General features: G+C 46.1%; 2 protein-coding genes across 2 annotated transcripts in view; both read right to left on the minus strand.

The window, feature by feature from the left end:
• Nucleotides 1-1,478: 1,478 nt before the first annotated feature.
• On the minus strand, nucleotides 1,479-22,070 carry LOC306763137 (centrosome and spindle pole-associated protein 1-like). Its single transcript, XM_079249854.1, has 28 exons — nucleotides 21,996-22,070; nucleotides 21,388-21,569; nucleotides 20,360-20,432; nucleotides 19,770-19,873; nucleotides 19,103-19,168; nucleotides 17,547-17,794; nucleotides 17,356-17,456; nucleotides 17,038-17,134; nucleotides 16,215-16,272; nucleotides 15,878-16,131; nucleotides 15,417-15,526; nucleotides 15,195-15,336; nucleotides 14,275-14,398; nucleotides 11,361-11,508; nucleotides 11,149-11,268; nucleotides 8,789-8,901; nucleotides 8,544-8,693; nucleotides 7,833-7,976; nucleotides 5,845-5,937; nucleotides 5,708-5,774; nucleotides 5,508-5,634; nucleotides 4,483-4,622; nucleotides 4,307-4,411; nucleotides 4,086-4,126; nucleotides 3,961-4,015; nucleotides 2,061-2,170; nucleotides 1,844-1,982; nucleotides 1,479-1,685 (listed from the first exon to the last, which is right to left on the minus strand). Exons 2-28 carry the CDS (start codon nucleotides 21,493-21,495, stop codon nucleotides 1,555-1,557), a joined length of 3,168 nt encoding a protein of 1,055 aa, XP_079105980.1. The 5' UTR covers nucleotides 21,496-21,569; nucleotides 21,996-22,070; the 3' UTR covers nucleotides 1,479-1,554.
• A 2,079-nt stretch (nucleotides 22,071-24,149) lies between these two features.
• snx25 (sorting nexin 25) overlaps nucleotides 24,150-25,481 on the minus strand; it is a 33,560-nt gene continuing 32,228 nt past the window's right edge. The window contains exons 20-21 of the mRNA XM_079249733.1: nucleotides 24,913-25,013; nucleotides 24,150-24,837 (exon numbers count right to left, since the gene is read on the minus strand). Of these exons, the coding sequence (XP_079105859.1) occupies nucleotides 24,772-24,837; nucleotides 24,913-25,013 (167 nt within the window). The 3' untranslated portion in view covers nucleotides 24,150-24,771. The remainder of the gene's footprint in view (nucleotides 24,838-24,912; nucleotides 25,014-25,481) is intronic.

The following is a 25,481-nucleotide window of genomic DNA, read 5'->3' on the forward strand; positions in this document are numbered from 1 at the left end:
GGTCCTGGAGACCTACGGGTCCTGGAGACGTATGGGTCCTGGAGACCTACGGGTCCTGGAGACGTACGGGTCCTGGAGACGTACGGGTCCTGGAGACCTACGGGTCCTGGAGACCTACGGGTCCTGGAGACGTACGGGTCCTGGAGACCTACGGGTCCTGGAGACGTACGGGTCCTGGAGACCTACGGGTCCTGGAGACCTACGGGTCCTGGAGACCTACGGGTCCTGGAGACGTACGGGTCCTGGAGAGATGGGAGGCTGCAGCCGATCACCTTCTCAGCAGAGCAGAGGATGCACTGCAGCCTCTGTCTGACCCTGGCGGGGCGGGGGACCCAGCGTACCACACGGTGATGGAGGAGGTGAGGATGGACTCCATGATGGTCATGTAGAACTGCACCATCATCTGGACTGGCAGCTTGGCTTTCCTCTACTGCTGCAGGAAAAACATCCTCTGCTGAGGGAGCTGATGGTCGTCGTCCAGAGTGGCGACGGGGGTGTCTGTCAGGACGAGGGGAGGCAGGGGGGGCTTTCCTGAAGTCCACCATCATCTCCTCTGTCTTCTGGGCGTTGAGGTTGTTGCGCTGCACCAGGATCACCAGCCGGTCCACCTCCCTCCTGTAGGCAGACTCATACGCTGCACGCTGCCTCCGGTCCGTCAGAAAGTCAGGAATCCGTCTGCAGGTGGAGTCAGACACGTGGAGCTGAGCTGGTCCTGCAGCAGAGCAGGGAGGATGGTGTCCAATGCAGAGCTGAAGTCCACCAACAGGATCCTGGTGTAGGTACCTGGGGAGTCCAGATGCTGGAGGATGAAGCGGAGCGACAGGTTGATGGTGTCGTCCACAGACCAACTGGCTCTGCAGGCAAACTGCAGACGGTCCAGGAGGGGGGAGGGAGGGTCCAGGAGGGGGGAGGGAGGGACTTAAGGTGAGGCAGAACCAGGCGCTCAAAGGACTTCATGACTACAGACGTCAGCGCCACAGGTCTGTAGTCATCCTGGACTTCATGGGAACAGGGACTACAGGGACAGGGACTCACGGCCGGACCGATGCAGACGTAACCCGACAGAATCAGAACTAGAACACAGAACGAGCCGAGGAGACCTGGAGGGCCGACTGCCAGGGGAGAACAGGTCTGACGGGAACCAGAAGCAAACAAGATGCAAACGAAGAGCTTTGATATTTCATAAAACAGGAAGTAAAAATGATAAAACGCTGAAAAAACCGAACAAAACATCCCAGGTTTCTGCTAACAGGTATTAACTGTTTTATTTAACAATCATTGATATAATTATGGATTTGGAGAAGTTTGGGCTTATTTCCAGTGAAGCTACATCCTGGATGAACCAGAACAGCATCCGTTCACCTGAAGATCACGTCTGACTCTTGATTTAAAAAAATGAAGCAATTTCATCAAAATATTGTTTATTTAAAGCATAATTTAATGAATAAAGTATTAAAAGCGTGTACGCTGGTTCCACTGTGGGATGAAACAAGTTCTTCCAAACATCGTGACGACATTTCATTCATCGGTCAGACAAACTCCTAGAAGTCGCCGTCAGGTTCTACCCTGCGGTCGGTCCAAACATTTCACCGTGTCCGACGTTCCCGGTCGCGTCCAGGTATCCGTGGCGACCGTTTCCACGGAGCTCTGCAGGGAGGAGTCATCGTCAGATACGTCCAGCGGTTCTACAGAAGACAAAGCCAGCAGGTTAGAGGTCGTAAAGGACGCCGCCGCCACATCGCCGAGTGGCGTATTGAAAATCATTGATCCGTGGACGAAGACTGAAAACCAGATAATAATCAGACGATCCGCCAACCAGCAGATCTGAAAGTCGCCGCTGTACCAGATGTGTTGCCATGACGACCGAGAGCCATCCGACGGCCTGTCCTGTTCCTCCACTCGCCGCCCGGCTCCGCCCCCCACCCCCCGCCTGTCTGGGCGGGGTAATGGCGAGCGAGAGGCTGGCTGGAAGCGGCTCGCTCCTGCAGGTTGCAGATGGAGGAAACGTTTAGTCATCAGGCTGCAGGAGGAACACGGCTGCTGCTACGTCATCAGCCCACCTGGGGGCGCTGCGACTGCTTGGCCAGCCGCCTCCTCTCCCGGGCCGACAGCTGACCGATCCGCTCCAGTTCTGGAGCTCGCGGCACCGGAGACGTGTCGCCAAGCGGGTCTGAACAGCAAATAAACACAACAGCAGCTCAAACACAACCGTTTCAGGAACAAAGACACAGAAAGTCAAAGTCATAAAACAATAATGATTATTATTTTTATATCATAAACGTCAGGTGTTTATCTCTTTATATACAGTCTATGGTTTATATCCAAGACTCCAACAGAAGCATGAGACCAGATTCCACTGTTTCAGTTCGTTTTATGTTGCGTCAGATTATCCTGCTTGAAACGAGCAAACATTCAATCTTTCCAACATTTTTAACCGTCTAAAGGCCAATTTACTTCAGTTATTTAAATAAAAAACACACAAAATGAATTATTTTCATAATAAATATCAGGAATAATAACTCTGGACGCCTTGGTGGCGGAAGTGTCCGATGACTTCCATTAAAACGACGTATTTTAATCTCGCCGTTGCTCCGGTTTAAAATCATTTATTCTTTCATGTCAGCATTCCTAATGGTTTTGCTGGATTCCCGTAGCTACGCGAATCTAAACTGTACAGACGATTTGATCCGATTCCATGATGCGTCCTCAGTTTTCTTCATCATGAATACAAGTGGTCGGATCATTACAAACTTCCCGATCATTTATGATTCCATCAGAAATCAATACGAGTCCTAATAGTGACACAAATCATAAACATGTAAACAATTATGTTATTTTCAACTTTATTGTTCCGTTGCTGGAAAATCAGAATCACGACCACTACGCTACCTGCTACGATGCTACCTGTCACTATGCTACCTGCTACGATGCTACCTGTCACTATGCTACCTGCTACGATGCTACCTGTCACTATGCTACCTGCTACGATGCTACCTGTCACTATGCTACCTGTCACTACGCTACCTGTCACTACGCTACCTGCTACGATGCTACCTGTCACTATGCTACCTGTCACTATGCTACCTGTCACTATGCTACCTGTCACTATGCTACCTGCTACGATGCTACCTGTCACTACGCTACCTGCTACGATGCTACCTGCTACGATGCTACCTGTCACTATGCTACCTGTCACTATGCTACCTGCTACGATGCTACCTGTCACTATGCTACCTGCTACGATGCTACCTGTCACTATGCTACCTGCTACGATGCTACCTGTCACTATGCTACCTGCTACGATGCTACCTGTCACTATGCTACCTGCTACGATGCTACCTGTCACTATGCTACCTGCTACGATGCTACCTGTCACTATGCTACCTGCTATGATGCAACCCGTCACTACGCAACCTGATAGCAACGTTTCAGATTTCTTGCACTGAAGAAGAGTGTTTTGTCCCTTCAGGCTTTCCGTAGTCCCACCACCGAAATGTTAAGATATTTTCCTGTGCTCCTTCATGGCCAGAAAACATTTGCCTGTGTGTGTGTTCTGTTGCTGGATCAATGCAGAGTCATGCAAGTCTGCATCGAGATGCAGCATCAACTTATCAATGCAGGCAGGAAACTCATAATTTTACTGATTGTATGATGTAGCTGTGGGACTGTGGACAAACCATCTCACTGCTATTTATTACAGTATGAATAATTACACATTTTGTGTTTTTGTACCAATTCAGACTGGAATTTAAAAGGTTAAACCCCTAAAAATGATTGAATGTTTGGTAGTCTTGAGCAGGTCTGACGTACAGATGATTTACTGTACTACTGAATTTACAGCAGTTTTATGTGAGGACATTTTTCAGGAGGACAAAAGGTTCAAATTAAGACAATCTGAGATTCATAATCAGCTGATTGTGTTCCATCATGTAGCAGGAAGATTTTAACTGTTGGTCTCACCGATGAAGGCGCTCTCCGACTCCAGCAGAAACCCTCTTTCAGGTTCCATATTCCTCTGCAACACACAAAACAAGTCAGCTTGCAAGCTTGTCAGACTTCTGGCTGGTTTATTGATCATTTCTCACCTGGAAGTCATTGTGCCGAGCTGGAGACAGATCTAGATAATCTGAAACACACAGAACAGGTTATTCCTCCACTCTCTTCCCTCTCATTTCCCCCAAAATGCAAACAGGACACGTTGTAATGCAAATAAAATGAAGGAGGAGCTTCTGTGACAAGGCTTCATTTGACATGATGGGAAATGAAAAAAAACAGCAAAGCAAATGAAGACCAAGTTCTTTCTGACCATCCTGGGCTGTGGATCTCTGGCTGATGAAGTGGTGATGAGCATCTCTGTAGTCGCAGCTCCTCCTGCTGGTCAGACCCGTTCCCTGCAGTCTGGACTCCACATCTGTGAGAAACAACCCAGTCTGAGACGACAGAGTCGGTTTGCTGTGGAGTGAAATAAAGATGAGCCGTTACCATTGCGTTTGAGTTGAAGGGAGTCGTGGATACGCAGCAGGTTTCTGGGCTCTGCATGTCTGGAGTTCGGCCTTCGGACTGGAGCCTGAAGTCGGAGCCTGGCCATGTCGAACACATCCACAGCGGGACGATCCCGATGTCTGCACACGAACAGGAGAAGGAGTCACAGAAGCTTTAACTGAACCAATCATACATTCATTACCTCCACAAACTCTCTGGTTGAAAAGCAGGTTAGACCGAGGTAGGTGCATCTTCATAGCTAAACCCTCGAATACAGGATGCAGAATGAGATGCTGCAGTCCAGAAGATGTTAGCAGGATGCAGCACTGCTAACATGTAGCATAGCAGCGATGCCAACATGTAGCATAGCAGCGATGCCAACATGTAGCATAGCAGCGATGCCAACATGTAGCATAGCAGCGATGCCAACATGTAGCATAGCAGCGATGCCAACACGTAGCATAGCAGCGATGCCAACATGTAGCATAGCAGCGATGCCAACACGTAGCATAGCAGCGATGCCAACACGTAGCATAGCAGCGATGCCAACACGTAGCATAGCAGCGATGCCAACATGTAGCATAGCAGCGATGCCAACATGTAGCATAGCAGCGATGCCAACATGTAGCATAGCAGCGATGCCAACATGTAGCATAGCAGCAATGCCAACATGTAGCACAGCAACTAAAGGTGGGTATTCAAATTGAGAAAATTGAATATTAGGATTTTTTTGCTTCACATTTAAAAAAAATTTTTTTTTGTTAAATCAATAGTGGTAATCACTACTGATTTTTTTTAAATCAGCTTTTTTAATCTGCTTTGTACTTTACATTTAAAAACCAGAATCCAGGATCTCTTCCGGATCTCCACCAAAATTCCATCATGTGTCCTTGTGACACCCCCAACAGATCCCGAAGATTTCATCAAAATCCATCCATAACTTTATGAGTAAACAGACAAACTCGGACAAACACATCACCTCCCTGGCGGCGGTAAAACCACCAGGAGTTGTGACCTGGTCTGACCTGAAGCTTCTGGCAGAATCCAGGTCTTCCCAGTCCTCCTGCTGCAGACGGCTCTCCAGGCGTTTCTTTTCGCTATGAAGCTGCTGACGTAACGCCGACAGCTCGCCAAACAGGTCTGCGCGTTCGCCTACAAACACAGACAGTCAGAGCATCTGAACCTGGAAGCATTTCCAGTCTGACCAGTGTTGGCGACGCAGTACCTGCAGCTCTGAGCTGGTTCCTGCAGGCCGGCACTGGGGGGGACTGCAGACCCGACAGGGAGCGCTCCTGAAACACAGTCACTCCAGGTAAACCAGCTGCTACAACGTCTGCAGAAACAGTCTGGTGTTTCACTCACGGAGGAGAGCTGGCTGTCCACGGTGGGGGGTCTGGGGGTGTACTGCTGCTTTCTCTGCAGGGTGGGGATGGGGGGAGAGGGCTCCCTGCAGACCTAAAGACACACAGCCAGACAGACATTTACACCCATTCACCAGCAGCTGCTGCCAGGCCAACGTTGGAGGCTTTAATCCGGGACCAAGAAGTGGACCAGTTCCAACCGAATGTGTCTTCAGCAGCTTCACACACAGTTCACATTAGGAATAGAATAGAATTGAAAATTTTTAAAATCTGAATTTTTTTGTTTCATAATTTTAAAATGGATTTTTTGTTAAAAAAAAAAAAATTAATATTTATTTATGACCAGTTCCAACCGAATGTGTCTTCAGCAGCTTCACACACAGTTCACATTAGGGGTGGGAGAATAGAATTGAAAAATTTTCAAATCTGAATTTTTTTGTTTCATAATTTTAAAATGGATTTTTTGTTAAAAAAAAATTAAAATAAATAAAATTAATCTATCATAAAATTTTTGTCATTTTAATAGTTTTTATTGTTCTTTTTTACTTGTCTTCTTGGGCATTAAGGCTGCAGAATGATGATCTGGCTACTGTGGTGTTTTATCCTCATTGAAATCAAGAAAAATGATGTGCAAAATCATCAAAATTTTTACATTTATTTTGTTTTTAATCTACAAAAATTAGAAATATCTAAGATACGTGAGAATCGCAATTTAAATGGAAGCACACAAAAAATCTGAATCGAATCGGCACAAAAGCATATCGTCACAGCACTAGTTTACATGTCGGGTAAATCAGACCAGGGGTCTCCAGACCCTGGTCCTCCAGGGCAACAACCCTACAGGTTTTCCATGTTTCCCACATGTGACTCACATTGTGCTGTTGGAGCAACTGAGTCAGGTGCGTTGGAGCAGGAATACATCAGAAACCTGCAGGACAAACTTTGGACACCCTGCATTAGATATACTTCAGAAATACTTCAGTGTCCAGTGGAGCTGATGGTCCACCCAGACCGGAACGGGTCCAGCAGCTGCAGGTCAGGACCAGATCATCATCAGAGACAATAATTAATAAAAATATCAATAAATACATGAAACCAGGCCTCTTCAAACGGCGGCCCGCGGGCCACATGCGGCCCAGAACCAACCTCTATGTGGCCCAGCTTATGTAAAGAATAGATATTAATCAAGAACCTTCAGTCATTCCTTTGCTGATTAAGTAGCCTACAATCCTACAGTTGTGCAGACCATGAATGCAACACCTGGTTGCCTAGCAACATTAACTCCAGCGCATGTTGTTGTGAAGTTGTAAGAGCAGCGCTAGCTAGCATGTCGCTCTCCGTCCCAAAATGCAAAATTCACAAAAAAAAAACAGATTTAACCCCGTCTGAACCGATAGGTGTTTATTTTGCCGTCACATCCGAGCGACAAACCGATGTGTTTAACATGCAGAGTGTGTGGTGGTGTGTAAAGATTATAATGCACCACATGGAGAAGTTTAGTTTGATATGACCTTCTTGTGTTAAAAGTTAGGAGATCTGACTGGACATCATTTTATTTTGTGCATTTGCCCTTTTAATGTGGGACTGAATTTAAAATAGAAAAGTTAATAAACTACTTATTTTTCAAAATGTAAATGTGTCTTATTTATTGATCTTGACTGATTTATTTTCCTTTACTTTATTTACTGGCTCCGATCATTTTTTTTTTTTTTATTTGAAAATCTGGCCCACCTGAACGTCTAATGGAGTAGTCCTGCGTTAAAGGTGATTAATAAACAGGGAAAACTTTAATCTGTATTTATATTTGTATGGATGGTGTGAGATTATCCACGTTTTCACGCTGCATCAGCAACAACGTCCTCTTCAGACCGAGTCAGGCCACATGTCAGGTCAGGTGACCCTGCAGCCTGAAGCTGGGTCCATCCTCGGTTCTGGTTCTGGTTCTGCTCAGCAAGCAGCACATTGTCCTGCAGAGATGACTGAACGTACCTCCTCCACTCGCGCCTGCCTCTCCCTCTCATACTGCCTCCTCAGCACGGCGTTCTCCTTCTCCTCCGCCTCCTTCCTCCTCCTCTCCGCCTCCTTCCTCCTCTGCTCCGCCAGCTGAATCAGCTCCTCGTTCTTCGCCTTTTGCTGAGAGACGGGTGAAGAGGAAGGAAGTGTGGGTTAGAAACCGGGACGGAGACACAGACAGCACCATGAAGAGGCTGTTTCATTCCGTCGCCATGGAGACTCCATGTTGTTTCCTCCAGTCGCCATGGAGACTCCATGTTGTTTCCTCCAGTCGCCATGGAGACTCCATGTTGTTTCCTCCAGTCGCCATGGAGACTCCATGTTGTCAGGGCGCAACGGTTCAACCTAAAGCAGGGACGTGAAACTCCAGTCCTAAATCGCTGGTATCCGGCGGGGTTTTGTTGTTTCCCTGCCCCAACAGATCAAATAGATTCAACAGCTTCTTTTTAATCTATTCATGAGTTTTCGCCAGGTCTGTTGGAGCATGTAGACAACTAAAACTTGCAGGATACTGGTCCTCGAGGACTGAAGTTTGACACCTGTGACCTAAAGGGTCGGACATCCACATTCACCCCTCACAGTTACAGAGTTCGGGTTTCCTGAGACGCGTGGTTTTATGTACGATGGCGCTCGGGGAACCGGAGATCTAGCCGAGTTTTACGGGTTCAACTCCTCTCTTCTCTTTACCTCCATTTCCTTTCGCTTCTTCCTCTCCTGCTCCTCCTCATACTCCTTCTGGATGCGAGCTCTCTGCTCTGCCAGCCTCTTCTCCTCCTTCTCCTCCTCCAGTCTGGTTCGCTCCCTCTCCTCTGCTTTCTTACGGAGTTTCTCTTCAATCTGAGAATGCAGAGGTGGAAGACAAAGCCTTGAACCTGGAGCTGCAGGAGGAAACATCCCAACCATGCAGGTGTGTCTGAGGAAGGAGCAGGTACCTGCTGTTGGAGGTAAGCTTTGTACTTGTCCTGCTCCTGCAGCTGCTGCTCGGTGGGCTGCCGGGAAAAAACGTTGCCTCTGCCAAACTGTGGGGTGTGAACATGAGTGAAACCTGAAAAAGCAGGAGAGGAGGAAGAAACCTCACTCCCAGTTTGATCATCAAGGATTTTTAATTTAACCTGGAGAACTGAGATAAGGATCCTGGTTAAGATATAGTGTGCTGGAGTGGAGGAATGATAACAGAGCTGAAACAGGCCATGAACAGAACACTCAGTTTCTAATAAAGCAAGCTTTCTGAACTACTTTAAACTATGCAGAAGATATATTGACATAAAAGAACTTTAATAAAGGAGTAACACATTAAAACTATGCTATGTGTATAATTCCCACCATGTAGGGTGGGGGGCAGCCTTACGGACAGAAACTGCAACAGGCTGGACCAGAGACTGTATATAAAAAGATGGGCGGAGCCTCCGTGACATCATCCGTAGGTTTCTGAAGAGCTGAATTGAAGCTCGGTGTGCGGTTCCTACCATCACCATCTTGGCAGGGGCATGCGCGTCCGGAAAATACAAATACGGGAAAAGAGGTGGAGCTGAGAGGGGGGCTGTGAGCGTCATGGTGGATGATTGACATCGAGCGAACTCCGAGCTTTCTGTAGCTAAGAGCTAACCGAGCTAACAGGAGCTAACCAGCTAACGGAGGTAAGCGGGCTAAAGCTAAGTCACGTTGTTAACCGGCTAAAAACCGGTGAGAAAAAATTTCTAGGTGCAGCCGAGGTGTTGAGAGGACGTGGTCCTGTTGGCTTCATCTGGTCGTGATCTCCAGCTCTCGCTTGAGCGATTCGCAGCCGAGTGTGAAGCGGCCAGGATGAGAATCAGCGCCTCCAAATCTGAGACCATGGTCCTCAGCCGGAATAGGGTGGATTGTCCTCTCCGGGTCGGGAGTGAGGTCCTGCCTCAAGTGGAGGAGTTTAAATATCTCGGGGTCTTGTTCACGAGTGAGGGAAGGATGGAGCGTGAGATCGACAGACGGATCGGTGTGGCGTCTGCAGTAATGCGGACTCTGCACCGGTCTGTCGTGGTGAAGAAGGAGCTGAGCCAGAAGGCGAAGCTCTCGATTTACCAGTCGATCTACGTTCCTACCCTCACCTATGGTCATGAGCTGTGGGTCGTGACCAAAAGAAGGAGATCTCGTATACAGGCGGCTGAAATGAGTTTCCTCCGCAGGGTGGCCGGGCTCTCCCTTAGAGATAGGGTGAGGAGCTCGGTCATCCGGGAGGAGATCAGAGTAGAGCCTCCGCATCGAGAGGAACCAGTTGAGGTGGCTCGGGAATCTGGTCAGGATGCCTCCTGGACCTCCCTGGTGAGGTGTTCCAGGCACGTCCCTCTGGGAGGAGACCCCGGGGAAGACCCAGGACACGCTGGAGGGATTATATCTCTTGGCTGGCCTGGGAACGCCTCGGGATCCCCCCGCAGAGTTGGCAAATGTGGCTGGGGAGAGGGAAGTCTGGGCTTCCCTGCTTAGGCTGCTGCCCCCGTGACCCGACCCCGGATAAGTGGCAGAAGATGGATGGATGGAGGCTCCGTCCATCTTTCATGTACGGTCTGTGGGCTGGACAGACTAGTTAAAAAGGGGGGCTCAGTGCTGGGCATGAGACTGGACATGCTGGGAACAATGGTGGGAGGGGTTACGCTGAATAAACTGAGAACAATAATGGATAACAGCAAACACTTCCACCTTCCTGTAAGAGCCAAGGAGCCGACTTCTCTTGCTGCGCTGCAGAACAGAGCGTTTCCGGAGATCTTTTACTCCCACGGCCGTAAGACTGGAACAAAACCACCTGAATCTTACTCCCACGTGTACACGCATCATCTGGGGAGACCGGCTTCTTTTTTATGGCTTATGTTGTTTTTATTAGGAGTTTTAACCTATATGTGTCCCATTATTTACAGATTTTGTGTTTAATACCTGCTTGTGAGAGGTGGAAGAGTGAGACAGTATGACTTTCCCTTTAGGGATGAATTCATTTCTATCCATCACTCTGAAGTCCAGGCTGGAGAGCTACAACAGCTGCAGAGGATAAATCGCCACATGGCTCCATGTTTTAGAGGAGATCTCAACATGGAGATGGACAAAAGATCCGGATGTTTCCAGACAAAGGAAGACGTGTGTGACTCTAGTCTGTTTCTGTCGTATGGATGAGGTCAAGCCAGAGGAAAATGCCTTCAGGATCATGTTCCAGCTGCGGTTTTGTTTCTAGCTCAGGCTGCAACATAAAAACTACTGAACATGTGGAGGATGACAGTTACTAGGCAACCCATCAGGACTGTCATGGTTACTGGGTGTGCTACGGTACCAGAGACCCTGTCGTTGGGGTTGGGCTGCTCTGCTCGGCGGGCCGCCGTGGCCCTCCTCTGCCACTGCTCCGGGTTGCTGTAGGCCTCCTCGTTCAGCTTGTGCATCTGATTGAGATCAGCTGGTTCAGTGGGAAACAAGTTGCAATCGTCACAGACCCTCCATGATTTCATTTACAGTCTCAAAGCAGAACAATAAGTGTGGGGGGCCCACCGATGAGGTTTCCAGTGCTGTCCCTCAGCGGGGCCCCTCCTCCACCTCGCCCCCACGGCTGGTGGTTCTTCATCTCGGCCTCCAGCTGGGCCTCGTAGCGCTCCCTCTCTTCCTGCTCCAGACGCCGCCGTTCCTGCTGCTCCTGGATCTGAAACAACGTCTCCGTTACGCAACACTTTATAGTCTTTTTCTGGCCTCTTATCTCCAACGTGAGCAGAAAAGCTTTGTTTTCTAGTTTTACAAACAACAGAAACAGTCAAACAGAGGTGATGCAGACCTAAAATCCACCTTCACCTTCTCAGCAACGACTTATAAACAGTTTGTCTAAAATGCCCAACCTTGGAGCCAACACTCGTCTCTTTAGATTTCACCCTAAAGCAGCGAAACGCATTTAAAACGCCATTGAATATCTGGCACATCTGAACGCCATCACCGACAACAGCAGTGTCTCAGGAATAGAATCAGTAACCATGTTGCTAAGAGACCTCTATTTTCACCTGGACATGATGATGAAGACACTTCCTGTCAGACTTTCCACCAATCAGAGAGCTTAAACTGACGGTAACGTCCAATCAGGAGCAGCCAAAGTTCAACAAGTGATGAGAAAAGCAGGAAAATAATGATCCTCTATGGCTGGAATAAAGCCAAGAAGACGTTTGGGATGCAGCTGAGGTGGAGGTGCTGCAGTGAGGACAGCAGGTAGACAGTAGCAGGAAGACGTGTGGAAACATGGAAACTGTGTGTGTGTGTGCGCGTGTGTGTGTGTGTTTCAGACATGAGATAAAAAGGCTTCAGCTTCTTTATGAAGTTTTACAATAAAAAAAACAAATAACAAAGTTGACCTAAAATAACAAAAATATTAGTTTTAAGGGTTAAATACAAAATTAAACTACAAGCTGCTAGCTGCTAAAGGACTGCTAGCGGCTAGCTGCTAGCACATCTCAGCATGGAGGCAGAAACGGGACAAAAGAAGAAGAATCAGGACTAAAAACCAGCTGATTAATCGGATCTGAAAACGTTGTCCTGCAGAAACAGGAACAAAGACCAGAACCAGGATCTGAGAGATCCATCTGGACCTTCAGCTGATCCATCTGCCGTTGGCCGAAGCCTCATCAGAAACGGTCTCCATGGAAACGTGGCTTCAAGAAGCCAAAAAAGGCTGAGGTCACATGACCCAAGAACTGGACTGAAGATCAGTGGAAACGGGTCTGATGGAGGGACGGATCCTCCCCAGAACCAGGACCTCATCAGGTCTGATGGAGGGATGGATCCCCTCCAGAACCAGGACCCCGGTGACCTGACCCCGGAGACGACGGGCTGAAAAGACCGGCAGCTTCTCTGAGACGGTTCAGACTGAAGGAGAATGAAGCGGCTCGGATAGAATGTGGACCATCCATCCCTATGAACAGCGTTTCCACGTGTTCGCTTCTCGGCAACATCTAAACAAACGATGAGTGACTCCAAACATCTGAAACATAATCCGTACACCAGAAAACCACCGTACTCAGATAATTCAGCATCACCTGAAGGGAAAAGGAGAAGGACTGGGATGGGACGGGGGAGCTACATCTGAAAAGGGGGAATGTGTCTAAGAAACAAAGATCTAGCAGCATCACGTCTACGGCATCTGCTGGTCTGATGGAGGTCTTTACCTGGTTGTACGGGTTGCTGCTCCTTCTCCTGGAAGCTTCCTGTCAACACAGCACAGTCTGGGATGCAGTGACAGAAAAAGCTTCCTGGTCTGAGAAGACACGAGCTGAATAAAACAGCTGACTGTCTCCATCTGCTCAGAACGGCTCAGAACGGTTCTGAACACGATTAAAAGAAAAAAATGGTTCTAATGTTTCAGTGGTTCCTCATCCACCTTTATGATCTCATCCTGACACCTGAAACTTGCCTCATGTGTGGATTGACAGCAATCGTTCGTCATTTCATCCATATTAACCTCTTCCTGATGAGGACGACTCACTGCAACAAAGTGAACCTGAGCAGTTTTCCAGGTGTTACCAGGTAAATATCCCAGGAAGCCATCTGCTGATAATGATGGACACCTATCAATGGTCAGAGTCTGGAATCCAGAATCCAGGAAGAGACCAGACATTCACCTTAGAAACACCATGAGGGTCCAGAAAGATGTGAAGACCAACATAGTTGATGATAGTTGATGATTCAACTCAATCTGTTGGTTTCCTTATATAGGCTATTATGAATTCATTATGTTTTCCCCTCTGTCTGTAAAGCGTCTTGAGATGGCATTGCCGTGATTTGACGCTATATAAATAAAGTTGAATTGAATTGAATTGAATTGATAGGAAGAGAGAATACTTCATATAAAAGCTCCTTTATCTCCATGGAAACAAGCAGAACCTGCATCTCCACGGAAACCCGCATCCCACAGTGACGAGACAGACGTAACCAGCAGAGTCTCTGCTTTCATGCGGCGCCTTGTCTGTGTGCAGAAACGATCTGAAGCAGTGAACTGGACGGAGATGTTCTCATGTTTCTGTTTGAAGTGTGAACTCAGTTTTCTTTGGATGCTGGTCGAGTCTTTTAGCCGAGTTTCTCCTTGTCACGCTGCTATGCTGCATGGCTGCATGTCAGCACGGCTGCAATGCTGCATGTCAGCACGGCTGCTATGCTGCATGTCAGCACGGCTGCTATGCTGCATGTCAGCATGGCTGCTATGCTGCATGTCAGCATGGCTGCTATGCTGCATGTTAGCATCGCTGCTATGCTACATGTTAGTATCACTGCTTCCTGATGCCTGCATGGATCTCATCTTGCCTCCTGTACAGGAGACTCCAGAAGGGGTTAATACAGTCTGAGTTAATGAATCTAAACCTCAGGAGAATTTATCTTTGTTTAGCAGAATAAAAGTGGGACTTTTCTGTGGATGCAGGGTGAGTTATTGTACCTGTAGTTTCAGGGCTTCTCTGTAGCTCAGAATCCTGTCTCTGGCGGACCTGGATCTCTCTGAGGGGAAGCTGCTGGTGTGGGAATCTGCAGGGTTATTCTCGTTGCAAGGTTGCCCAGAACCGCTGGAAAAAAAAAAAAAAAAAAATCACACCATTCAGACTCAGGAAACCTTTTTTCACCATTTCTGTCACCAGAACAACATTAAATGTTTTATTTAACCATTTTAACGGACCTGAGAAAAAAATTTCCCCGTTTTACAATCTGACAGGCTTATTTGTCTCTTTAGTAAAGTCTAGAAATAACCATCCTTTGCAGGTTTTTTGCCGTGTGATATGTTGTAGTTCAGATGTTGTCCAGCAGGGGCAGAAGACCAACATCAGATTGTATAAAAGAGGATCTTGAACAACGTTTCTACCATAAAATGATGCAACCGAGCTCAGAAACTGGTTAAACAAATATAATTGGACGTCGAGGAGGTAAAGTCTCTCCATCCAATCAAATCAGATGATTACCATGACTCAGCTTACATTACGCATCAGCAGGTTTTGACATTTTCTGTCTTTTTAGCAGCACTTTATTTGTTGCTTCCTGAATAATCATTTTAAAACGCTGGTATCTCTTTTTCTTATTTTTCTGCATCTAAATAAATTCTGTTTCTCAAACCTTTTTTCATCAGAACGGACCAATCAGAGGCCTTTTCCTTCGGAGGCTGCTGGTTTCCAGTAAACATGTAAACATGAGGCACAGCTGGGAACTGTCTCCCATGACATTAAAATACTGTTTCTTTTCTAAAACAGAGTCAGAAACTCGTAAGTCCACTCCTGATCCCTCATCTGATCATGTTTGTTATTGTTGTTTATGGGTTCCAGCCTGAATGCTGGTTAAGTGGATGAATTTCCTCATTTTGAGGAGACGTACTACATTGAAGGCTCGGGGAAACTGCAGCCACTGTGCAGACTGTGAGGGCTGCGGTCCCCAAACTGGTTGGACACAGCGCCACCTGCTGGTAGGTTCCAGTAGGACATGGGGATCCCGGCGCTGGGAACCGGTAAGGGACCGTCTGCGAAGAGAAGACGAACACAAACTTCAGAATCAAACAGGAGAAAATGACTTAACCACGTGGAAGAGACTGAAACGTACAGTAGTTTGGGTCCAGCAGGGTCCTGGTGCCGTAGAACTGGTGAGGTTCTCCGTACGGAGCTCTGTAAGCTTCACTCAGGGGAGGAGGATGAGGAAGAAAGGCAGCATTTCTGGTCAACACAGGATTTATCATGTTAAACAACACAGTGAATCACAGACTTTCTGCAGGTCTGAATGCTTCTGGTTGAGTCTTTGTAATAAAACTGCAGTAATCAGATTACAACTGAGATAAAAGTTACTTTTGCAGTCGATAAAATCCACCTTCATCACAGTCCACAGACGTGATGAAGGAGACTGAGTAAAAACAACCACTGAGTCCAGTTCAGGGACATCTATCCCAGTAATCACTGGGTGAGAGGCAGGAACACCTGGACAGGTCGACGGTCCATCAAGCAAAAACATTCAGCGATAAAACAGATTCAGGCGTGTAAACTCTGAACAATGTTTCTGTCTCTGAATACCTGGGAACGTCCATGGCTCCGGGGAACGAAGGCGCAGCGGGCTGGCCGTTGGGAGACAAGCCCAGGGCAGAGCTGTACTCCAGCAGAGGAGACTGGAAGGCAACATGAGGCTGCTCAGGAGGAACCGTTTCTCTGTCCCTCTTCTCACCACTGGGTCCAGCTCTGGACGACGATCCACTCTCTCCTGTTGCTAAAGGCTCGAGAAGCAGAGGAGCCCTTCTCCTGCTCAGTCCAAACTGTCTGATCCGGTCCGGCTAGTGGACACAGACGGATTCAGTAAGAATAAACTACACTGATATAAAAGCTGCGTGATGATTGTTGTCAGACACCGGCCGACCTGTTTCTCAGGGTCATTCGCTCCTGTTGCAGCAACTTTCAGCTCCAAGTCTTTTTCCCTGCAGCAGCATCACAAACATGACTTCAGAACATTTAAACTCATGTTGGTGCTTTTTGGTCAACCTGTAGAAGCTGCAGCTTTTAACTCCAGTCAGCATCAGACGTAATGTTTCCATGGAAACGTGATGTTTTCAGCCTCAGCTGTCAGAGAGGCTAAAATGATGTAAAATGAATGTATGAACAGATAAAGCAGCATAAAGAGAAACCAGAAGTTTGTAGAAATTACACACATAGATCAGCAGTGACCAAGCCTTTTCTCATCTGCACATCATTCTGTCTGGAACGAACGAATGTACGCACGCACGCACGCACACGCGCACGCACACGCACACACACTGTTTCCATGTTTCCACACGTCTTCCTGCTACTATCTACCTGCTGTCCTCACTGCAGCACCTCCACCTCAGCTGCATCCCAAACATCTTCTTGGCTTTATTCCAGCCATAGAGGATCATTATTTTCCTGCTTTTCTCATCACTTGTTGATCTTTGGCTGCTCCTGATTGGACGTTACCGTCAGTTTAAGCTCTCTGATTGGTGGAAAGTCTGACAGGAAGTGTCTTCATCATCATGTCCAGGTGAAAATAGAGGTCTCTTAGCAACATGGTAGTGATGGTGATGAAGATGTGATAAAATATGGTGGATTTACCATCTAGAGTCTCTGAATAAACACTACATCTGGATTGTAGACCTCCTGGACGGATAGAAACGCTTCTTCCTGCATGAACTCTGATGTTTAACAGCAGTAAGAAGCAGCAGATGTACCTCTTCTTGTTGCGGTGCTGCTCGGCTATCTGCTCCTGCAGCTCCTGTCTGTAACGCTCCTTCCTTCTCTGTAAAACCTCGATCGTATCAGCTGCTCCTAAAATCAAACACAAGCAGCTTAAACGAGACTTTTTGTTTTCATAAAGTTCGGTAACGTCTAGTTAAGTCGCCACATTATAAAAGTGATTAACGGAGATCAACGAGAAGTTTATCCCCAAACTTCTTGGAATATTAATGAGAAGTTTGAACGAAACGTCGGAGGAGGAATGTTCCTTTTACAATCATCAAAGTTTAGTTTATTTATTGTCTGATTCGTACCGATCAACAGTCCAGTCGCAAACTCCGTCTTCTCATGTTTGCTCAGCAATCTCAGTCTCCGTCCTTCTCTGCCCACACCTCCAGGAGTTTCCTTCTTCTCCCTGAAAGGTAAAAAAAAAAACAATGATAGAACATCAAAACCATCACTTTTAATCTGCTTTCATCATAAAACAGACAAGTCATCCTTCTACCTGCCATCGTGTCCAGTGGACAGACTTTTCCCGGAACTGATTTCCAGATTCCTTCTCCTTCTGCCGTACATCTCCTCCTCCTCCTCCTCCTCTGAGCCCTGGTCAACCGGCCTCCCCCGCCGCTCACGATGCCTGGGCAGTGCTGATGAAGGCCCCTCGTCCTCCTCGAGAGATGGGCTGTTGACGTCAGCGAGGCGCAGCCCTCTGGTCTTTCTGGGGAAAACGCTCGCCTGGTCTTCCAGTGGGAGCTGAAGGAGAAAATGTAGCAGCAGGAGGAAGACGTGGTCAGCTGGTTACAACATGAAGGCAGAGTGGGAACGTGGATTTGTTTTATAGCTCATCGGTTTAGATCCTATTTAATCCTGAAATTGGGCAAATTAGGGGCGTATCCTCTTGATTGACAGGTATCTGATGTCCAGCTGCCAGGAGGAGGAATGTAGAACCGCAGTTTTTAGCCGGTTGACAACGTGACTTAGCTTTAGACCGCTTACCTCCGTTAGCTGGTTAGCTCATGTTAGCTCAGTTAGCTCTTAGCTAAGGGCAGTTTGGAGTTTGATGCGTGTCATTTCTGTTTTTCCTGAACAGCAGAATTTACAGCACTTGTGATGTTCATTTGGACCCTTTATAAACAACGTTCTGTCGTCTGTTTTCCAGATTTTATTTGCCAATAAGCCTCCTGGACGTATTGGGTTCAAACCAGAGACTGTATATAAAAGATGGGCGGAGCCTCCGTGACGTCACCCGTAGGTTTCTGAAGAGCTGAATTTAAGCTCGGTGGGCGGTTCCTACCATCACCATCTTGGCAGGGGCATGCACGTCATCTTGCCCAGAAAATACAAATATGGGCAAAGAGGTGGAGCTGAGAGGGGGGCTGTGAGCGTCATGGTGGATGATTGACACTGAGCGAATCCGAGCTTTCTGTAGAAATGACACGCATCAAACTCCAAACTGCCCGTAGCTAAGACCTAGCTAACAGAAGCTAACCAGCGAACGGAGGTAAGCGGGCTAAAGCTAAGTTACGTTGTTAATCGGCTAAAAACCGCAGTTGTTCTACGTTCTTCTGACTTGAAGCGGGAGATCGGGTACCTGTCAATCAAAAGGACACACCCCTAAAAATGCAGAACTCGGAGATTAAATTACTTTTAAACGGGCGAGTTAGAAAAAAATTCACTTCCCCCACAGTTGTCATGAAGGTAAACCTGACCTATTAAACCTAAAATGGATTTTTGTACCAGGCTGTAAACATGTTTATTTCTGCTGTAAAACATGTTTATTTCTGCCGTAAACATGTTTATTCCTGCTGTAAACATGTTTATTTCTGCTGTAAACGTGTTTATTCCTGCTGTGAAGTTGGTCTTTTTAACATGGGAGTCTATGGGGATTTGCTCTGTTTTGCAGCCCCTAGTGGATGAAGGGGGAACTGCAGTTTTATGCACTTCCACACAGGGTTCACTTTTAACCGCCGGAGGCTCCGTCCATCTTTCATATACAGTCTATGTTTCAAACTTCACCACCAGGATTAATGTTTACAATAAAATCCTGTTAGACACCTTTACCTTGTTGGGTCTCCTGGTGCCATAATGGATTAAAGCTCCGGGATCGTCATGGTCAAAGTGGTTTTCCTGCAACAGAAAATATGATGAAAAACAAACCAGCGGCTGTTTACAGTTTCTACAGTATGTTAATAATATGCAGACGGTTTTATATTTCAGTGTATGTATGATGTGTCTGTGACTGAATTAAGCTGAAGGCACATAAATATTTATTTAGTCTGGATGTAAAACATTCATCGACATAAAAGTTTAAAGGTGCCGATTTAACTCAATAATTGTTTAAATTGATTTTTTTTTTTTTTTTTTTTTTTTTAAATCAGGTTGATAAAACATATTATTCGCCAAAACAACACAAACAGAGCTAGAAAAACTTTTGAAAGCATAAAACTGACACGTTGACAGATGTGACTGGGAAGCAGCAGAATGGAAATCAACTTTCCTCCTCTGTGTCCCTCTGATATAAGCAGCTCTAAAGGAAAAACCAGTTGTCAGACTGGTTTCCTTGACTACCAACACCTCAAAGTTGTAACTTGGCTGAATTCAGCAGGTTTTGAATGAATCTGTTCCTCACGGGGACGTCTGGCTTCGAGCTCAAATAAACTTGGGGGAAAAATAAATTGACTGGTGGAAGAAAGCCTGAAGTGACCTCGTCGCCCATCACGATGGTCACCTGAGACATGTAGCGTCTGTAGTCCATACGCAGCTCGTGCTGCAGCCTCTGTTTCTTCTTCTCATACTCCACACCCAGCGGTAGACCCAAAGCACAGCTCTCGTCTGGTAAAACACACACATTAAATATTTAATAGAGAAGGTGGAACTCAGACCACAGCCATGAAAAACCGACTCAACACGATGCTGATTGTCATTAACAGACTTCATGTTGTTTATAGTCTGGAAAATGTCACATTTTCTCTGGTTACTGACAGAGAAATAATTACAATATTCAGGGTTAATTTTACACTTACAAGTCTTTAAACTCCTCTGTTGTGTACATAATAAATAAATAAACATAGACTCTGGATTCAGCTCAGAGAAAACGCATGGAAAGGCTCCGGGACCTCGACCTGGCCTTGCTTCTCTCTGGAAACTTCATCATAAAATGGTTTTGAACATTTCTTTAGAAACACAGGACTAAACATCTGTCTAGCTTTGAATTCCAGCTGCTCTCTGACACATGAATAATCCTGGAACATAAAGAAACAGGACCACATATCTGGAGATCAACACATTCAAACAATTAATGCCAGCTTTAATTAATACCTTTCCCATGTGCTGCCAACTGGGGAGGGATGTTCTCTTTCACGGTGGATCCACAGGCTCTCGGAGGTTTAGCCTGTCAGTCGGGGAGAAAAATTATGGATTAAAATGATAGAGAGGCCAAGTTTCCAACAGAGTCAGTCGATCACAGCTTTGGCACTGCAGACAGACAGGTATCAGCAAAAACATAAGCTGCAACGCCTCCTTGGCGGAGATGGTGCAACATCAACAGAATACAAAGTGAGATAAAGATGCAAATGTTTTATTCATTTACTTCCAAGATTCATGCCACAAGCTCAAACTGACGAGGCTTCGGTCAAAAGTATGTTGAGGTTCCAGGTGCATCTTTCAGGTCTTTCCTGGGTCTTTTCCACTTTCAGATCCTGTTACTCTGATTTAGATTCTTGTTTTCAGGCCTAATTCTTCTGTCGTCAAAGCGTCTCCAGTTTTCCCAGCAGTTGTAAGGCCGCTGCCTGCATACCATGTTGAGGAATAATCCTGCAGGTAACACCTGACAGAGGTGGCAATTCCAGGTCCAGAAAGTAAAAGTCCAGTCCGGCAGCTGTTCCAACCAGTCACCAAAACGAGCTGAATTTAATGAGCAGAGTTTATTTGTCAGGTAAACAAGCCTGTTAGTGAAAACACCTGTTCTAAATGTACAGGTAAATCCAGAAACATGGCAGGACTTGCCACCTCTGCAGACTGGTGACAGCCAAGGCCGTATGATCCAATGGGAACTATGGGCACGTAGGGAAAACACCAGCAGTTTGGACATGAAAAAAAATGTAAATAAAAGCCAGATAGTTGCACCACTGCCAATAGAGTATTGCTATTGATGCCACTGGATGAGAGATGTTAAAAATGCCGTTTCAGTGAATCACTCACAATTTTCTACAATGTTGCGGTGGGGAAGGGGTCCCTGGAACCCTGTGGGCCCGGGGCCTGTGCACTTTTAATCCGGCCCTGGTGACAGCCACACAACAATGAGCGCTTTCTGGAGGATTCCCGCTTGGAGAAGAGAAGAGGCTCACCTTTATTTCCAGGTAAGGGGGGTCTTGCTGTAAACTGGCTTTATCCGCGGCCACGCGTGCCTTGTGCTGTCTGATGAAGCTCTCCAGCTCGTCATCCATCTCCATCATCTGTTCACACACCTGTCCACCTGTATCAAGCCACTCTTCTCACCTGTCCACCTAAATCATGCCATTCTTCTCGTCTGAACACACCAAAGAAGACACGATGTAGATGTTTTTTAACCGTATTTATGTCTATGTGGTGAACACAATCAGTACTTTGTGATTAAGGTCCAGGCGTGCACAGGTAATGTCTCTTTAATTGTCCGTTGCTATGGCAACGGCTAAGAACAGCGTCACAGACATTAAATTAGCTAGCTGTTAGCTCTGTAGCTAACTGTGTTATAAGGCATAACTGCTACTTAAAACGCAACCACAACATAATTAATGTCAGTGTTTGTTTAAAGTAAGCTTTAGCTATCTTAGCTGGCGGGTTAGCTTTGTCTAAAGCCCAGTAAGTCCAGCCAAAGCCGATCAAAACGGCGGTAAATGTAAGAATGGTGATCTGAGCTAATGGTGGATTAGCTTTCCAGAAGCGTTAGCTTTCTGTTTGAAGACAACACACGTACCAATATCTAGGTTTGGGGTTGGAAACGTTACAGCCTGCCTGGAGCCCGCTTAGCCTGACATGTTTATAAAGTGTGCCTAACATTTACGGGACTTCCGGTTTGAAATTTCAAAATAAACCATCAACTTGGAATGAGACAGAAAAGCTCAATAATTAAACTGTCTTTCAATGGAGTTTTGTGTTTCTGAGACTGTATTATGTAATAAGGCAACTTCATGAGGTATATCTGTCAAACTGCTTATCAGCACTCCAATGTTCTCCACAGTCTTCAGATCTACATCCAACAGGGCAGCGAGTGAAACAGGAGATTCTCATCATGATGAGGTGTAACGGAAGATTCTCATGGCGATGAGGTGGAATGGGAGATTCTCATCATGAGGTTTGAACGGGAGATTCTCATGGTGATGAGGTGGAATGGGAGATTCTCATCACGCTTTGCACTTTCCATGGAGCAGGACCCCACACACCCCCTTCATGAACAACTCACCCCTCTTCCTTCAGGACGGAGGTACAGGGTGCTCAGGTGCAAAAAGGCTCGGTTGGGAAAAAGCCTGATCCCCTCAGTCATAACATTTCTAAACAGCAGGGGGCGCTGAGTGTACTCTGTTTATTGTATTTGTATGTTGTTTCTGTGGTCTGTTGCCATTGTCCTTTTTGTTGTCAAACGTGCTGTGTATGTGAAAAAGAATTTCCCTTTGGGGACAATAAAGTCTAAGTCTAAGTCTAAGTCTAAGGTTGGAACGGGAGATTCTCATGGTGATGAGGTGGAACGGGAGATTCTCATCATGATGAGGTTTGAACGGGAGATTCTCATCTGATGAGGTGGAACGGGAGATTCTCATCATGATGAGGTGGAACGGGAGATTCTCATGGTGATGAGGTGGAACGGGAGATTCTCATCATGATGAGGTGGAACGGGAGATTCTCATGGTGATGAGGTGGAACGGGAGATTCTCATGGTGATGAGGTGGAACGGGAGATTCTCATGGTGATGAGGTGGAACGGGAGATTCTCATGGTGATGAGGTGGAACGGGAGATTCTCATGGTGATGAGGTGGAACGGGAGATTCTCATGGTGATGAGGTTTGAACGGGAGATTCTCATGGTGATGAGGTGGAATGGGAGATTCTCATCGTGATGAGGTGGCACGGGAGATTCTCATGGTGATGAGGTGGAACGGGAGATTCTCATGGTGATGAGGTGGAACGGGAGATTCTCATGGTGATGAGGTGGAACGGGAGATTCTCATAGTGATGAGGTGGAACGGGAGATTCTCATAGTGATGAGGTGGAACGGGAGATTCTCATCATGATGAGGTGGAACGGGAGATTCTCATAGTGATGAGGTGGAACGGGAGATTCTCATCATGATGAGGTTTGAACGGGAGATTCTCATGGTGATGAGGTGGAACGGGAGATTCTCATAGTGATGAGGTGGAACGGGAGATTCTCATGGTGGTGAGGTGGAACGGGAGATTCTCATCATGATGAGGTGGAACGGGAGATTCTCATAGTGATGAGGTGGAACGGGAGATTCTCATCATGATGAGGTTTGAACGGGAGATTCTCATGGTGATGAGGTGGAACGGGAGATTCTCATAGTGATGAGGTGGAACGGGAGATTCTCATAGTGATGAGGTGGAACGGGAGATTCTCATCATGATGAGGTTTGAACGGGAGATTCTCATGGTGGTGAGGTGGAACGGGAGATTCTCATCATGATGAGGTTTGAACGGGAGATTCTCATCGTGATGAGGTGGAACAGGAGATTCTCATGGTGATGAGGTGTAATGAGATATTAACTTATTTTTCCAAACAATGAAACCTTTTTAAGAATCTACAAGTGTTGTCCATTTTGCAATTATTTTGGTAGCGAAGCAGAACACTTCCTGTCTGTCTCTGGTCTGTATTAATTTCATCCTCAATCTTGTTTAACTTTGGAAGCGAAGCTTTCTTCTGTGTGCACACAGAACGGAGGTTAAAAAGTATCACACTAAACAAACAAATGTTTTACATTATTATTATTATTGTTGTTGCTGTTGCAGCAAATCATAACAAGATCACCTTAAGTAATAAATTACGTTAATACAAGAAAATTCCTTCAGTATACAGACATAATATGAAAGTAATACAATGAAACGCCTCCTTTTGTTTGCAATTTATTGCTTATATAAATGTTCTCTAAATAATTTTTTGGTAAAAATAAAATCTATCAAGAATAATCATAAATAAAATAATCACGATGACTTTACATGAAATCATATTGCACAATTATAAGCTTCAACAGGAATCACAGAACACGCGTGTTGTTGCTCAGGTTGTGTGTCGGAATGTCCAGAGGTCCGTGGGCGATGACGCGCTCGTCGTCCTTTCAGGACAACAATATTCATTCAAGTAGCGAAGATCTCCGGCTCTACAACGTAACTTCATTCCTTCTGACTGGACGTTAAGGATTCACCCAGCAACAGAAGGTTTGTTTTCTCCTTGCTCCTGCATAAACCTGAAACTTCAGTGCCTTTACACAAAAAAGTAACAGATGTGGTTCACATAATGTCACAATCACAGTTTGTTCGTTCGTGGATGTGGGCTCTTGTACAACTGTGACGGTAGCAGAGTGCTGTGAAGAGGACAAGTCAAACCACCACACGGCGTCTTCCTTTTCTGGTTCAGATCGGCGCCACAGCAACGTCCAGCACCGCCTCCTTCATCTGTCACACGCCCAGCAGCTTGGGGTTGGTCAGCTACAGAAAGGCCAGAAAGATGGAGGCGTGGAGTGTGTCAGATGCTGTCTACCTCCGCTCTGAGCTCAGGACACAGCTCCTTCAGTAACATTTCCATCCAAACCTGATGAGACAAAAGGGTTTGGTGATCAGACGTGAGGTTTTATCACCACGACTCGCTGCTGGGCGACTTTCTTACGTAGAGAAGATGCTTGTTGGCACTCGCTTCCTGCAGAGCGTTGAAGATCTTGATGATTCCATATCGGGCGTTCTGCTGGCCGACCAGATTCACTAGTGCATCTAATCAGAACGATTAAAACGCAGAGATGTAAATCACTTAGAGCTGCAGCTTTTAATTCAACCAGAGGTGTCAAACTTTTAGTACATTTTACTCTGCGGTGAATCAGACCAGCAAAGTAAACACATATAATATAAATCCATATTTTTCCTTTGTTTTAGTGCAAACACAAACATTATGAAGATTTACTGAAATATCTGCTTAGAAAATATTTTATAAACCTGAAATTTCAACAATACTTTGTATCAATTAAATGACTTACGATTAATTTAATTCATTTACATATTCTAATGTATTATTGGATTTTATTTTATACATTATAAATGAGCAAATGTCTTCATATGCATGATTTATTTTACATGTTTGCATATTTCCTCGTTTGAACCTTCCTCACAGCTTCCAGGTCAGATCAGTGGATCTCCCAGACATCAGAGTAACTCTTCCTGATCTAGAAGGTATTTTAAATGGAC

The sequence above is a fragment of the Telmatherina bonti genome (assembly GCF_933228915.1).
Source record: "Telmatherina bonti genome assembly, chromosome: 12".
NCBI classification, from domain to species: Eukaryota; Metazoa; Chordata; class Actinopteri; order Atheriniformes; family Telmatherinidae; genus Telmatherina; species Telmatherina bonti.